The 16332-nt window shown below is 43.6% G+C and overlaps 3 protein-coding genes across 8 annotated transcripts in view; 2 read left to right on the top strand and 1 right to left on the bottom strand.

Annotated features, from left to right (window-relative positions):
* Positions 1–173: 173 nt before the first annotated feature.
* On the top strand, positions 174–8802 carry gnpat2 (glyceronephosphate O-acyltransferase 2). The gene is made up of 16 exons (XM_073492705.1): positions 174–290; positions 1664–1864; positions 1960–2136; positions 2240–2369; positions 2494–2621; positions 2708–2783; positions 2911–3062; positions 3276–3406; positions 3786–4027; positions 4651–4908; positions 5001–5080; positions 5285–5425; positions 6134–6233; positions 6318–6411; positions 6928–6989; positions 7179–8802. The coding sequence occupies exons 1-16, from the start codon at positions 279–281 to the stop codon at positions 7229–7231; spliced, it is 2037 nt and encodes a 678-aa protein (XP_073348806.1). The 5' UTR covers positions 174–278; the 3' UTR covers positions 7232–8802.
* Positions 8803–11964: 3162 nt separating this feature from the next.
* Positions 11965–15711, top strand: fam228a (family with sequence similarity 228 member A). The gene is made up of 8 exons (XM_073493379.1): positions 11965–12045; positions 13015–13197; positions 13286–13363; positions 13494–13688; positions 13886–13966; positions 14068–14155; positions 14984–15128; positions 15250–15711. The coding sequence occupies exons 1-8, from the start codon at positions 11965–11967 to the stop codon at positions 15386–15388; spliced, it is 990 nt and encodes a 329-aa protein (XP_073349480.1). The 3' UTR covers positions 15389–15711.
* The window catches only part of itsn2a (intersectin 2a), a 41063-nt gene continuing 40203 nt past the window's right edge, over positions 15473–16332 (bottom strand). For all 6 annotated transcript variants that reach the window (XM_073493375.1, XM_073493372.1, XM_073493376.1 and 3 more), the window contains one exon: positions 15473–16287. In XM_073493375.1, coding sequence (XP_073349476.1) covers positions 16136–16287 — 152 coding nt within the window. In that variant the 3' untranslated portion in view covers positions 15473–16135. The remainder of the gene's footprint in view (positions 16288–16332) is intronic.

The following is a 16332-nucleotide window of genomic DNA, read 5'->3' as shown; positions in this document are numbered from 1 at the left end:
GAAACTGTCACAGTTTGTTCCTCTGTTTGTTCAGACAGTCAGCTGTTCCTCCTCACCACACTCTCCATCCTGCAGTACAGCTTCAGGGGGTTACTAGAGAGCAGAGGGCCGCTCATACAAAATGCAGGAGGAGGTTCCTAAACGCAGCGACTCCATTGGCCTGGGCCCCGGGGTGCTGCGCTCCACGCAGGGCGCACCGAAGGCAGCGTTCGAGTCCGGAAAACGAAAGCCGATGAGGACGGACACCTGCGAGGGTTTTGTGTTTGTCCCCGAGAAGAATGACGGAGACGGTAAGTCAACACAAGAATCTGCAGCTGTTGATCTGAGTTTGTTCTCATCCTGGACACTTGTTGCGTCCTGACAGTCCGCTTTGGCGCTTTTGTTCTTTTACGCATAGTTTATAGAGGCTTTAAAAAGTTAACGATGCAGAATAGGAAGTATGTGCAAGAGCTCACGTCGAGACTGAATGAGAGAAGTGTATGTGATGTGTTCGCTGTCGTCAGTATGTAGCTGTACATGGTGCACACAGCAGAGGCGTTATTAGCTGCACAAACTTTGGCCTACTTAGACGCATATTAATTGTTGCTGTGTCACCAGCCAGCATCAGAGGGTCAGAGTACAGCAGCATGCGGGTAATGAGTGCTGTTTGTGTTGATAAGGGGATGATGAGCCTCCTGGGTGTCTGAGGGGCAGGGGCGGAAAACATAAGAAAGGGCACCAGCACACAGAAAGGGCACCCCGGAGGGCACTTTATCATGTGTTATCTACTGCAGTAACATAATGTGTACTACAACAGTTTGTTTGAGTAATAATTTGTCCTAAAATGTCTTAAAAGATAGTCTATATAGGAACAGTCTGCTGTCAGGCGAGCTCAGAGGATATCGGCCAACCCTTCACGCATCCTCCACACAGAATATGAGCTCTCGCCCAGTGGCAGACGATACAGAGTCCCTCCACTGTAAACTCAACTGTTTTAAAAATTCACTTGTGTCTACCTCTTTCAACCTTTTGCCAAACGTTTGGCAAAATCACCAAAATGCACCCCCCGTAAACCTGAGAGTGCATAGGGGTTGTTTTTAGTTGCACATGTTCGCCTTGATCCTTCACCTGACTCAGGATTGTGCAGGTTAGAATCCATCTTGGCTCAACACATCAAAGAATTCACGAAAACGATATTATGGCGATATCTATAAAAAATGTGAAAATCAAGATAATCAAAGTGCTATCTGTCAAATTCATGTTTCATTCTTTTATTGTGTGTTTTTTCTCTTTTTTGGCGACTTAGTAACGCAGTTAAAATAGGAGTGGAGGGGGCTTTAAATTTGAAATGAGCACAGTTTGTTTGTTTCACATGTTTGTTTTTGTGTCTGCTTAATTAATTTCCCCACTGTTTTTACAACCTGTCAAACCCTCATGTTCAGTTACTCTCTCTCAGTTATTGAGATTGATTACATGCACGGTGTTGTGCTCTACTTGGTTGCAGTAGCTGGTAACCTCCCAAAATGTATTTTATTTTCTCTTTCGCTTTCTCTCCTCTCACATACCTCAGTCACACCCCATGGAAGATGTTTTTCTAATCTATCATCTATGTTTCTGTTTCAGTCTTTCTGTTTCTTATGTCACCTCAGTGCCCTTTTAACATGAGCTTGTCTTCTTCCTCCAGTACAGGGATTCAGGCAGCGCGGGCCTGGACGATGAGGAGGAGTTTGTGGATATACTGGGGGAGAGGAGGAGCAGCAGTGATATTGGCTTTTCCCTCAGGACTTTCAGCCCTCACCCCTACAAAGGAGCCCTGTCCTGCTCCACGACTGACCTCAACAATGCCGTGCTGGAGTCCCAGTATCTACGCTACATGGCTAAGGAGGTAGGACTGGGCGGGATTAGAAAAAAAAGATGTATTGAAGAAGTTTCACACTGTCGTCACATGGGGTGTTTTTTTTTTCCTGCATTCCTCGACAGATCGCCATGGAGACGGGGTCATCGGTGGACGAGGTCAGAGAGGACGCCCGAGGGATTTTGGAGGAAATGTCTCAAAACCTGCAGCTGGGCTTCATCAGGCTGATGGCCTACGTACTCACCAAGGTGTTCAAGAGGCTCTTCAGCAGCGTCTTTGTCAACATGGAGGGACTCAACGCGGTCAGAACCGGTGTACCACTCAGTACTGTAGTCTGAACAGCAGCACGTTACAACATATGCTGTTGATAAAATGTTTGATGTCTCTGTTTCCGTCACCTTGCAGCTCCAACAAGCCATTCAGGAGAGTCCTGTGATCCTGATGCCCAATCACAGGAGCTACATGGACTTCTTGGCTATCTCCTACATCATGTTCAGCTACGACATCCCCGTACCCGTTATTGCTGCAGGAATTCGCAAGTATCTATAATGATTAAAACAGCAGAACGTTATGGATAAAAACAACATCTCTTGTCAAAAATGCCATGACGCTCACTTCTCTCTCCCCTCTGTTTATCCCCCCTCCTCTCCACTATGAAGCTCTCGCAGGGATGAAGCTGGTCGGAGAGATACTGCGCCGCTCCGGAGCTTTCTTTATCCGACGTGCCATCGGCTCTGACAAACTGTACTGGGCGGTGCTGTCAGAATACGTCAAAACTATTGTCAGGGTAATAATCTGCCACATCATCCCTTTTTTGAAATTCACACAATCCACATTTGCCTAGTTTAAGACTGTTTGATGTGTTTTGTGTAGAGAGGATTCGCTCCCGTGGAGTTTTATGTGGAAGGCCTGCGGAGTCGCACACTGAAGTCTTTGACACCCAAATTCGGTAAGTGTTGTGCTAATGTGTGTACAGTATGTGATTATTTTGGGGCATTGTGGTGTATTTTAGGTATTTTCTGCCCCTGCATCTGCTCATGCATTGCACTTTTTACAGTATTCGCCTGTGTCTGCAGGTATGATGCACATGGTGCTGGAGCCCTACTTTAAAGGTGAGGTGTATGACATCGCGCTGGTCCCCATTAGCATCAGCTACGACCGGTTGCTGGAGGAATCGCTGCTCGCCCACGAGTTACTGGGTATCCCCAAACCCAAAGAAAGCACCATGGTACGTCCCGGTCACACTACCCCTCCACCACTCCTCCACCAACATCTTGTGTGTTAAATGCATTTCATCCATTTCTTTGTATTTGCAAACAACTTTTTTTTTTAATCTCTAACCTCATTAACTCATTCGTGCAGGTCAGAGGGGTTCATGTTTGAATAAAGCTGATTATTTCTGGCTCGTGCTTCACCTCCCAGCTTTGCTCGTTCTCTGCAGGGTCTGCTGAAGGCGAGCAAAGTGCTCCAGGAGGATTACGGCAGCATGCATGTGAACTTTGGTCGTCCCCTGTCGGTCCGGCAGCTGTGTGAGGGCAGGATAAACCGCAGCCAGTACAACCTCATACCAAGGTGGAAGAAAAATAAAACATCTTATCATTGTATTTTACATATCTGTCAAAGTTAAACAGAGCTGTGGTTGGGCTGAGTATTTGAGTTCATTTTTGAATGTTTTACATATTGCACCTTAAGGTTTTTTCATTATAATTACATTTATTTAAGTTTTTCTGTCAAATGAAGTCAAATTAGTCTAAAAATATACAAACGAGCCTTTTAAATTTTTTACACAATACAGCAGACCAATGTAAACTCCTCTTTAAGTCATGATAAACCTCCAAATTTGCAGAAATACTACCAAAAAGCATGACGTCAGTGTCCTCAGTACTAGCTACAGCCCTGCAGTCATGTATTGTCCTGCTCACCCCCTCCTCCTCCTCCTCCCTATTCACAGAGACCTCCCCCAGAAGCCCAGTGAAGAGGCTCAGGCCTGTGTGAGTTGGCTGGCTCATCTGATGGTACGGATCCAAGAGGAGGGCTCTCTGATCAGCCCCTGGTCTCTGATGGCCTGCCTGTTGCTCCAGGCTCCTGCCACAGTCTTATCAGAGGAGGGCCTGCTGTGGCAACAGCTCACAGAAAAAACCCTCTGGCTCAGGAAGCTGGCGCTGGACTTTGGGGCTCGTCTGAACTGGCCTGGTGGGTGAAAGGATGATTGGATTTGATATATTTACTGGAAATATTGTGTCTGAACTAAATTTGGTGCTGATGCAGCTGCATCAGTCTTGAGTTTTCTCCTTTCATTGGGCCTTTTATGAGATTTCTTTTCCCTTGAATGACCAGCAGGTGGCATTTGCATATTACATTATGAGTGAAGCAGACTCAGTTAATGCAGAAAGGTACCTGACACAGGTGGATGTATTCAGAGCCAATTTAAAATGTTTACAACCCGCATTCGAAGAATCAATCTGCCTTTTAAGCGCAGTACTTGAGTAAATGTACTTGTAACTGAGTGTGTTTCCCTCTCACCTGGGGACACTGAAGACTCCTCCGACCCCGTCTGCGGTAGATCAGACAGATTAGATGAATGTGTGTTGGCACAAGTGTTCAGATTCACTTAGGAGATGTTCAGTGGATTAATGCACTGTAAGTAACTTATCCTAAGAGGACCCCACTGAACTGTCTCGCTTCACAGGTCTCAGGTGTGTATGTGTGCAGATACACACATGCACACAAACAAAATGAACAAATACAAACTGTTCTGAGGTCGATGCAAGCCCCTAAAACTCAAAACTCCATAACGTGGAGTCTGTTTCCTGCAGGACACGTCCCTGACTCGGATGTGATGTCATCCAACATGGCCATTCATCGCTCCGTAGTCCACCGTAAAGCGGGACGCGTCTTCCTGGTTCAGGAGGACGAGCCTGCGAGGAAACGTCCCATCAGCCCGGAGGAGGGTGTGGCCAAGATGGCGGCGGCCATGCTGATGCTGGCCTCCTACAGGAATCAGTCCGTGCACGTTTTCCTACGTCCTGCCATGCTCGCAACAGCCATACGGATCACAAAGAGCGCACAGAGAGGTTAGACATGACATATTCTTCAACTAACTCTGTCCTTAAGGAAATAATCCACCGTCCTCTTGCTTAATTATGATCCACTGTTCTGTTCACAGATGAGCTCTTCGCCTTCTTCTGCTTCCTCCAGGACGTCTTCTCCAACGAATTCATCTTCATCCCGGGAAAGTCATCGCAGGTAATGATCTCATCTTTCAGGGCTCAGGGCGTCTCAGGACAAAGATTATAAAGAGGATTATTGTCCCTTTAAACCTGTCGAAGAAATCTTGGGAATAAAATGTGAAGTGCTAAACGTGACTACAGCTTGCAAAGATGTGTGCAACCTCCATATGTTGTTGATGTTATGTTTATCTGCCTGCTGATGTCTGTTTTCATTACTCAGGACTTTGAAGAGGCGTGTTTCCTCCTGAAGAAATGTGGAGCGGTCCACGTCAGTCAGCAGGAAGTGACGGCGTCAGACACGGGGCTGGAGGTGTTATCCTTCCTGCAGGCTCTTCTACAACCCTTCGTAGACTCTTATCAGGTCCTTTGACTTTTGCCTCCTCGGATTGTGATAACGCACAACACGCTTAGATGAGATTCAGGTTTCAGCAGGTTCAACCAGCTAAAGTCCAGGTTTCTCTGTCGAAAGTTGGGATTCATTTGAATACAGATGTCAGTGATTACGCCACAAACTTATTAGGTATTTAGTTCCACTGAAGACACTGAGGTCATGATGTCTTTTCAGCAGCCCTTGGGTAGTTTGCATTCTCCAGTAGAACACTTTGTACTAATTTTAGCTGATTCTGGTATTTTTAGACGAGCATCTTTAAATGTGAGTAGTTCAGGTCAACAGTAATGAATGAATAAATAAGTAATTCAGCATTTCTCCAACAGAATCTTATTCCTGGTAGTGTAAGATAAGCGCTGAAGCAGAATCGAGATCCTCGCGTTGGAAAATAAATCTTCAGCTCCTTATTTTACAGAGCTGTAATCTCCAAATAATTTTCCAAAACATTACCCCGAAATAATTATTTAATTTCAAACTAAAAATGATTAATATGATAATGATGGACCGTATAAAATATGTACGGAGCTTCCGGGTCTGAAAATTGAAGCCAAACTAGAGGTGATGAGTCATTGCTATGACAGCGTTTCCTCAAGTCCTCAGTCAGAACAACTTCATCTCTAACTCCAGTGTCTTATTTGAAACAGTAAATATAGGTGGTTTATGTTCTTCTGTTATGTCCAGGTGATGTTCAGGTACCTCTGTGAAGAGGGAGTCCATGTGTTCTCTGAGAAACAGTTCCAGCCTGCTGTGAGAAACTTGGCGACAGATCTCATCCTCTCAGGTACAACAGAAACGACCTCTGACCTCTAGAGTCATCTCCAACCTTCATATCAGCTTTCACCACCACCGTCTCTGTGCGTTTCAGGTGAGCTTCACACCTACGAGGCCCTGTCCTCAGACATGCAGAAGAACGTTCTGTCGGCTCTGCGGAGGCTGGAGACGGTGACAAAGTTGAGGGCGTGAGTAACGAGATTAGCCCCTGCAAGTCTGTTTGGTTTTAAGCTCATTTTCTGTGGTGATGGATAAGCTGTCTGTATTTCTGATGCCAAACTGACACTTGTTTGGTTAATCTGTCTGCTTGCATGGTATTCAGATCCTTTATTCAGACGTACTACAGGAACTTTTAACTGCTTTAAACAGTCTGAATTTAATATTGATGCCTCGATATGACCTGCATAATGTTGTTTGAGCTCATTTTGAAATATATTATTATAGGACTGAAACTAGAACCTGAGCAGTATAGCCGTATTGGCTGATGTTGGTGTATCACAGATATATTGGATATCAGCTTACGTGTTGTCCGATAAAAACTGATCGTAAACTGTGCAGTGAAGTAAAAAGTCCATCCAAAATGTCTTGAAGTAGAAGCAGAAACTAGCACGGAAAAGAAAAGACTCAATGACTACCTCATATTTGTACTTGAGTACTGTACTTAGATTACAGTTACATCTCAGCACTGTGTTTTCTCATCTCAGGTCTGAGCAGAACGAACACAAAGTGGACAAAGCAGCTGTCAGAAGAATCGGAGACGTACTCTGTAAGTTGTGATAAAGCGTCAGTTATTATTTATAGATGAAACCTTTGATCCAAGTCGCCCTGCAGCCGTTAAAACGCTCCTACTTAAATAACCTCGCCATGTGTTTGAGATTTTGTTTTTGCCCTTGCTTGTGTTCGGCTGCCAACAAATCCTGAGGGGATTTCTTTTCCTTTTCCTCTCTCGCTGTAGCTGGGAAAATCCCTCCCCAGATGCTCCAGACTCCACCTGACGCAAGACTTTAGTCTCCGTTGGAACGGATCCATCTCCATCATCAGCTCACAGTTCTGTTAACCCCTCTGTGAACCCGGCCTCCCTTCCCCACTTTACTTCTTCTCCTCTCTGTGCCTTCATGCAGCCATAAGTCGAACTGCAGCATCTTAATTCTGCACTCAGACAAAATACTTTGTATCCTGGACGCCGGCGGCCTGACTTAACCTGGCGGCGCTCCACTCTCTACGTTTTTTACCTTAATCTCTTGGTGTCCGTGCTAAGATAAAGCTACAAACACCTGACATGGTGGCCTAAAGGTGACAGTATTGCTGATTGCTATAATCGGCACTGGTTGATGAAGAAAGACGTGTATGTGACTGATGCACTAGTGATGCCTGTGGCTCAAGATACTGAACCATTACTGTACTTTAATCAGTTATATTGTGTTAGTATGTTTTTCTGTATAGATGTATAGCTGGGTGATATCTTAATTAATTGAGTGAATGAACAATTCAGTTAAATTCAGCTTGATTTCAGGAATAATAAGTGCAATTAGTAACTAACACTGAATAATGACACTTTTGATTGTATGGTAACACTTTATAATAAACATCGTTAATAAATGTTATATTTATAGTTGAATAAACTTTAGTTGAAGGAGACATATTATGCTTATTTTCAGGTTCACCATTTTGTTTTTGGTTTGCTTCTCGAAATAGGTTTACATGCTTAAATGCTCATAAAACGCTTCAGTTTTCTCAAACTGCAGCACGTATTCACTTGAAACGCGGCCCAGGAGCAGTGTTTTCTGTGGGAGAGAGGAGCTCCCGTTGGCGAACAAACTGAAGGAAAGGAAAAAACATAAAAGCATAATAGGTCTCCTTTAATAGTTATTTCACTGTTAATAACATAATAACATGCTTTATAAACCATTCATCAAGCAATTGTAAAGGTTTATAAACATCAGTTGCAATTTTTACAATAAACAATTGCTCAAGAAATTGTTTTTAAAGCTCTTCAATGTTTGTTAACAGTGAAATAACTTGGATGAAAGTTTAATTAACAGTAAACTTACCTTTAATAAAATGTTACCGATTGTATGTACATTAAAGGTCCAATATGTAAGAATTTTTGTTCAAAACATTAAGAAATTAACTAAGATTATCAAGAGTGTGAAGAAATAACAGTTTTGACGTTATGTTGAGGACGTCTGTGTTATTGTGTTGCAGCGATACCCATTGACCTTAGCATGCTAACCAGCTAGCCCGGAGCCAGTTGGTACCTAAAGAGGTGATTGTCAGATAGTAAACAACATCAGTCAGCTAATACGACCGCTAACTGCACGGCTGACTGAGTTTACTAGCCAGCTACAGTTAGCAGTAGTTAGCGGTTACCCTGGTGATATGCTGCCCCCTGTTTGTTTTGAGTATGAATCCTACAGGTGGGCACTTCTTACGTACTGCACCTTTAATTTACCAATAAAAACCTAAATACCACGACAATGTAAAATACCATAACCCATCAAAGATGTGAGGTTTTGTAAGTTTGAGACATTTATTTTAACTTCTTTACAATAAATGTAAAACAAATGTAACAAAATGCACCATAGATTCTTGAATTTTTCATTCTTTAAATATCTTTTGTGTTGCTTCTATTCCCTCAACAACAGTGGGTGACAGCCAGAGGTCAGAGTTCAACCTCCTGTCATCTCCGCCTGCACCTGTAACACCCCTCAGCAGTTAGAAGAAGGCCTCTTATGTGCCATTTAAATCTGGATATTGTTATACATGGACACAGATTATCTATAGACAGGTGGTACGTCAACTTTAATGCGTAAAGCGCTGACAGGGTCTTGACAGAACACCGAGATGTATTCCAACACTTTAGAATTTAGCTTCTTCTCGCTCTCTTTGGCTCTGTGCCGCTCTTTGTCCCATCTGTCCTTCTCGCCGTTCATTTGGGAGAAGAGGTTGATCTGGATGGTGCGCAGCGTGGCCGCCAGGACGTAGAAAGCTCCCTGCATCATGTGGCAGAAGGCGGCGCCCACGCTGAGCGCCGCGCCCATCAGGTTGGGCACCGTCTCGCACACCACGCACATGCCCTCCAGGAGGTGCAGCGTGCCTTTCCTGGCCAGCGGCTGGCTCTGGTGGTGGTAGCCGTGGGGAGAGGGGGTCTGCTGGGCATGGTTGATCAGGTACCTCGCGCAGTCGGCGAAGTGGGTGGCGGCTCGGCGCAGCGGGAGCAGGGCCAGGTACAGGTGGCAAGCAGCTTTGGTGAGAGCGTGGAAGAGCAGCCGCAGCTCAAGCACGGCATTGCCTGGAGATAAGAGGGTAACGGGGTCAGCTGGAGTCTAATTTAACACCGTGGCTAATGTCAGCAACCATTACAAACAGCGTCTGCCACTGGATTAAAGTTTGCGCTCCAGCAATGTGGGCGGCGGTAGAGTCTGTCAGCTGACCTGAGCGCGCACAGCGGGGGGCCCGGCGCGTCATTACGCGCGGCCTTCAGCACGAGACCCAGCCCCGAATAGATAACCAGTATCCAAAATCCTTTAGGTTAAATTATATTTCTTTCTATTGAAGTTTCACTTTTGTAAAGATTATACCTTTAGACAATTAAAGCCTAAGGACCTGTAGAGTAATTGGTCTCAAAAATGCGTCCTCAAAAACCCGTTTTAAAAGAAACAAGACTTTACGAATCATATATTAAATTAGGCCTTCTTACCCACAGACTTACTCTACAAAACATAATGTCTGAAGCTTTTGCGGAAGCGTTAATTCTGAAGCACAATTGTGCGTCAAATGGCAGAGTCTGCTAATAATTTCCTGATCCAAGACGCCCCAGTGCGTCTTTCAAGCTTTGATTCTAGCCTGATTGATAATGAATTATTTGCAAAACTGTAAGCAAAGATACATTTTTCTTCCACCAAGAGACACAGTAGACAGCCTTTTTTACATTTTACGCAGAGAGATAAATAGCTGTATTCCCTATGTCAGGTGTCTCCGCCATAATGTAAAATCCCTCTGCCACAAACTTCCTGAAAACCTCCCAGATCTCCACCAAACAAAATTTCCTCTTACCGTCTATAAAGCAGAAAATCCACAGCAGGGCAATACTCGCTGCCAGCGACGTCCACCAATCCATGTAGCCTCCCCCCTGTCCTGGGCCCGGCAACGAAAAGAAAGAAAGCAGTGAAAATCCCAAGTTATGATCTGGCCAAGCCCTGCCCTGTCTTTACGCAGCTAATACCTGCACATTAAGTCGTCGCATTCTCCCTCCGCAGGTGTCGGAGTGCTGCAGCCTCTGCGGAACACCTTGAAAGTGCATCTGAGGTGTCGACAGGCGCATTAAGAGCAGCAGACTCTGTAACCTACTGCACCTATTGACACTTCTTTGCCTCAGGAAAGCAGATATTGCAATCAAGGAATTACAGGATTATTAAAGACATTTTTAAATATTTTTTTGTAATGTTTTTGAATATTTTCCCTCTGCACAGTCGTATATCAAAGGCTATATTGCATTTAAAAAAATATTTTCTCTTCCTCACTCCTGATCTCTTTAAATATAATTGATTGGATGTCAATCAGTGCCTCCATTCCTTTTACACGTATGAGAGTATACCTTAGTTCCCTGTACGCACACAGCCACCATGTGTTTACTACCAAGGCTGCGATCGAGTCAGATTGTCTGGACACACGTGAGTGCCAGACAAGGTGCAGTCACTGTAGATTTTGCCATTTGAATGAATCCATAAAAATGAAATCAAAGAAATGAATGTTGGTGTCATTCATGTGGGGGTCACACCTGTCACACCTGTAGCCAGAAATCTGCTCCATGCTTGATGCAGTATATGGCTGAGGTCTGTGTCTTTTTTTAAAAAATCTTTTTTTTTATTGAACTTTATTGAACATTGACATCAGACAGTCAAAAAGGCACATCATGAACATGTTCACAGATACTCACATAAGCTTAACTGAGCGTGAGTAGCAAACAGACAAATATAAATGTTTACAACCTTAAATTATAAGTAAATAATAAATAATTCAACATAAACAACATAAATAAATAAATAAATAAATAAATAAATAAATAAATAAATAAATAAATAAGTGGTCAATCAGGAATCAGGCCATATAAATATTTATACATTTATTTTATAATATTTTCATTTTGCAAACTTTCCGGCTGAGCTCCGTGTCTCGCGCTCAACGTGCGTCCTGCCTGAGCTTGTGCGTCGGTGTCATGGCAACGGAAAAACCTTCAGACGGCAGGGCACCTGAAGGAGGAGGCGGAGGAGGCGGAGGAAAGCATCTCCCTCTTTTTAACTCCACTTTTCTGAACTGGAACAACTCGGAGGGGCGACAAAAAGCTAGCCGACGACACACTTGTAAAATGTTACAACCTGCGTTTTACTTTGTAAACTTCTGACACCAAACTTAAGGTCGTGTTTGTCAGTTTAAGCTAATCTTTGCGGTTTTCCAAAGGAACGTCTGACCGACGCGTCCTCAAGTCAACAACGGTAAGAAAACCACGACATTGCTGTGGTGACGAGCTGCTAAATTCTACATTAGAAGTCACTATTTCGTTTGCATCTAATTCAATTAATGCAATACTGCCCTAATCACCTTGTCATTGATTAGTACAGTGATGTTTAGCATGTAGCACTTCAGACTGCTAGCTAACTTCGGATTCAGGTAGGGGCCACTAACAGTTAGCCTCTAAGCTAGTTATCGCTGAAACTATTGATTTCCTCGTGATTTAGGGGATGAGACCCACGAAGAAGAACCCTGCCTGTGGTGTGATCACCTTCCACACACCTTTACCTGTCGGCCTGTTGAAATCAGAGGTAAAAAAAACCACACCAAACAGTGTACATTACACTAAGAACAAGCTTTTAAATGAATCAGAACAGCTATTTTCAGCACAAATACTTTTTCCAGCATTCAGTATATGTTTTTTTCCAGCTGGATGCAGCCTAATTAATCATTAACCTTTGAAAATCGGTGAACAATAAGGTTTTAATTGACTCCTAGACAGCACTTCAGCAGTTATAAAGGAGATTTATAAGGAGTGAGAGGGTTATCTTCACTTTACTGCCTTTACTGTAAAAGTGAAGGCAGTGAATCTGAACTCCTGCCAGCTAACAGTTTATCACCGGTCTTTTTAGTGTTGGGGAGGCTGTGAAGCTACAGTGCCTGTCTGAAAGCTCGGCTGCTCCTCTTCGCCCTCTCTTTGTTTCTGAATGTGCACTGCTGGAATCTCTGTCCTTGGAAAGATGAATGGAAAGGTTTCAGGTTATTGTCAGACAGATACGGTAGCCACCGTAATCCTCTATTAATTCAGGACAATAGAAAAGAAGAGGCCTGGTGTGGGATCAGGTGACATCCAAGTCCAGTGTCCTGCACATGAAGATAGTGGTGTTAATTCAGACACACATACACAGAGCACAGCAAAGAGGGAAGCTGCCATCTTTCTACTTGAAAGTTGCTAAGTTATTTTTTTTAAATCTCCAGAGTGCACTGACATACATGTCCCCACCGTATGTGTCCGCGTAACAATGAGACGCAGTTCAGGTTTCCAGGTGGTGACGTGATCTGTCAGTGCCTGTTGTGCTGGCCTCTGTTCACCTACATGATTGTGTCTGGTCTGTCTGTCTGTCTGTGAACTCCAGCTGGGATTTCCAAAAGTTTACAGACCATTTGATCTATGTTAAAATCTAAAGTGCCTACTGTAGACTGTAACTGCAGCTGGTTTTGTTTATGACACAATTACAGAAGATGAGTGTCACAGAAATCTGACCCCACTGGTGTTTCAGGAGGACGTGGCAGACGTGAAGGACGCCACAGAGAGCAGAGAGAGCCCGTCTCAGCCGAGTGCGAGGAAGAGGAGCACCTCTAAATGTGTAATAGCAGAGAAAAGAGAAGAGGCCTCACCACCTGGGTCACAGCTGACCACCAGACAGGACTGGCTCTCTCACGCCTCCCTCAGACAACTGCAGGTATTACACTCAACCAGACTCATACTCATATTTCATACCATGATATCTTTACTTTTACTCAAGCGTGACTTTTGGGTACTGTGTTCAGGCAAAGGTGGAGGCTGAAAATCAACAGCTGAAAGAAATAATCCAACCTTTACTGGCTACAGAAAATGGTTTTTTGAAGGTAAGATGCCCAACACTGTACCTTTTATGGTTTCTGTAGCTATTCTCGAGGCTGATGGCACAATCACAAGGCAACATATCGACCTTTGTGTCTGTAACTTGCATGTTGTTTGAAATGTGCCTTCATGGAGGAGCTGGAGAGGTTTCTGAGCCAGCGGGATGTGGCAGAGCTGAGGCGGAGGGAGCTGCAGCACAAGCGCTGGACTGAGCGTGTATGGATTCCCCTCCAGAGGAGGGTGGAGGACCATGTGTCCAGCTGTAGCCCGGTGGAGGCGAAAAGACGCCAGAGCTTATACAGCCACTACCTCCATCACTGCAACGCCAAGGTAATCGTAATCCCACCATTCATTCCTGCTTTGGAAGCAGTAAATTAGCTCTCATGTTGCTACTACAGACACGTTTTGCCTTCATGTTTAATGAGATCCTTGTGTTTTCCTTTGCTTATTACTGCAAATACAGATGAAACTCACACAAGATGTTGAATAATCTAACTTACTCTAATTGTTATGTATTTCATCTTCAGGGGTTTGTGTTTCTAGAGACATATGATCTAAGAGAATACAACCCTTTCCTTCTCAACTTCAAAAAGCCACACTACCTCAAGGTAATTATTTCATTTAATAAATTAAAAAGAAAAGCTTTGGGCACATTGAAGTAGTCAAAATGTGTCTTTTATTGACAATATATCCACTGCTCTATTCCTAGCTCAGTAGAGAGGACTTCAAAGAGCCGTTGTACCTTCAGTTACATGAAAGCCAGAAGGAAAAGAGAAGAGCCTGTTCTTGTGAAACAGGTATTTTCCTTTTATAACCAAAATAAAATATAGGACCTATAATGAATGCTGTCCTTTGAGTTTGAGCTGAGATTTTCAGACATTTCCTCTTAAATTTGGAGAAATTAAAGTAAGATTATCTAACTTTTGAGGTCGTATTCATGAGCAATAAAATGCTGCGACTACAGCCTTACTTGGTCTGGTATGACCAGTAGCTTATGGTGGCTAATGTTAGCAAACTTAAGGGTGCGATATGTAAAATTGTAGTTGAAAACAATCAAAAATTTACTTAAATTATCAACAGATCGTGAAAAACTTACAGTTTCGACATTATGACAGTGCTACAGAGATATCTACTGAGGTTAGCACCTAGCAGCTAACCAGCTAGCCTCGGCCTGTCCTGGTCAAAGCTCCTGTGCTAGCGGAGTAAATGTCAACACTTCCCCAGTTACCTGAGCTTCCAGTCCTGACCGCTAGCTGCAAGGCTTAATGAGCTGACTAGCTTACGGCAGCTACAGTTAACAGCAGTTAGCGGTGACTCTACTCTACGCTGCTCCCTATTTGTATGCATTCAACAGGTGGCAACTTTTTACATATTGCACCTTTAAAGTATAACTGTATAACCCACATTACTGAGTCCTCTTACCATCTTTCTGTCTCCTCTCCACTTATGCTTCTGTTACATTAGTTAAACGTTTGAGCTAAATGTTAATAGTAGTTTGGCATGCATAATTATCCCATTACTGTCACTTGTAATTGTAAATCCTAATTAGATGTCAAGTTTCACACGGATTGTGATGGTTTTTAAATCACCCTTCAAATTATAAACCAATCTTCCTTCCGTTTTAGGATGTAAATACAAGCCACCTCAGAGTGTTAGTCCTCTGAGTGAGTATGCGGCGTCTCAGGCAGACATTCTCCGACAGGCCTCATCTAATTATGCAGCCTCAGCATCTCCCGCGAAGGACGAGGCTGGAGGGAGGGAGTGCAGCAGGTAAAGACATAAGGTGTTGGGGATTAACAGCTGCGACACGACATCACTTAAGGATCACAGCGATGTTAAAATAAGTGAATAATAGGTGAAAAGTAATGTCGCACAAATGTGTCTCACGCAGGCTCGACACCGTACCGTACCACATCAAGGCGACTGCCGCACCAGATGGATGGTGCCATCAGAACAGCTGCTTCTTCTCCAGATGTGCAAGTCGACAGCAGCCAGCGAGTTTACATCAATCCTCGTCTTCATCAAAATAAAATCCAGGTTTACCACGAACCTTCACGTATATCCACGTCTACCTCAAAAGTGGTGACACATTCAACCACAACAAAGACAAGATGTTTACTGTATGTACAATTTATTGATGCCATTTCCAGGATTTAATAGCACACTTTACATGAAACCCCAAAGTTACACCACAGGGTGTGTATGACATTACATTATACAGTAGTGTGCAGCATTTAAAATATACAGCATTTATATAGATGTGTGTGGCAGTGTGCGGCTGTCCAGGTGAAATAATAACAGAATCTGTGAGTTATGTCTTCATATACACAAATAAAGACATGTTTGGACCGGCTGTATGTCTCCGTTAAATGTAACAGTTTGTAAATATGAAAACTGCTAAATGAAATCATTTAACAAATCCAGCTGGTTACATTTTAAGGTTTGTGTGGTTGCGTGTCCAAGTGGTGAACGTGAAAATATTGGCAATTATATTCAAATTTCAGCTGGTTTGATGATCACAAGAAAACCCATTTTCTACAATAAATGGCTGCTTCTGAGGTCATTCTACATTTTTGGCAAGATCTCCTTCACGTTCTGTCTCGGTGGCTCAGGGAAAAACAAGGCACTGACTGTAAAATCGAGTTTTTTTAAAGGCAACTGATACAAATAGGCACTTTGAGGCAAGTGTGTGGCTGTTACTCATCATGTAAAATATCTTCTTCTTCATTTCTATAAAATTAAGTGGTGTGTGCGCCCCTGGGCTGCGTCTGGCTGTGTCATTTGGTCGGCTCATAAAGCTGCAGGTCCAGTTTGACCCAAACTTCTCCAGTGGGGACTTCATGCAGTAGCAGGCGACGGTTCGCAGCCCCTTTGCTCTCCATCTCTTTCTTTATGGTGGCCACAGGAACTTCAGTGCGACCCAGAAAATCTAAAGAGGCAGAAAACAGACATTTAGTAAAACAGTTTAAAATGT

Source organism: Pagrus major, chromosome 22, assembly GCF_040436345.1.
Source record: "Pagrus major chromosome 22, Pma_NU_1.0".
NCBI classification, from domain to species: Eukaryota; Metazoa; Chordata; class Actinopteri; order Spariformes; family Sparidae; genus Pagrus; species Pagrus major.
Note: the sequence above shows the minus strand (reverse complement) of the source record. Positions and strands in the feature narration are given on the sequence as shown.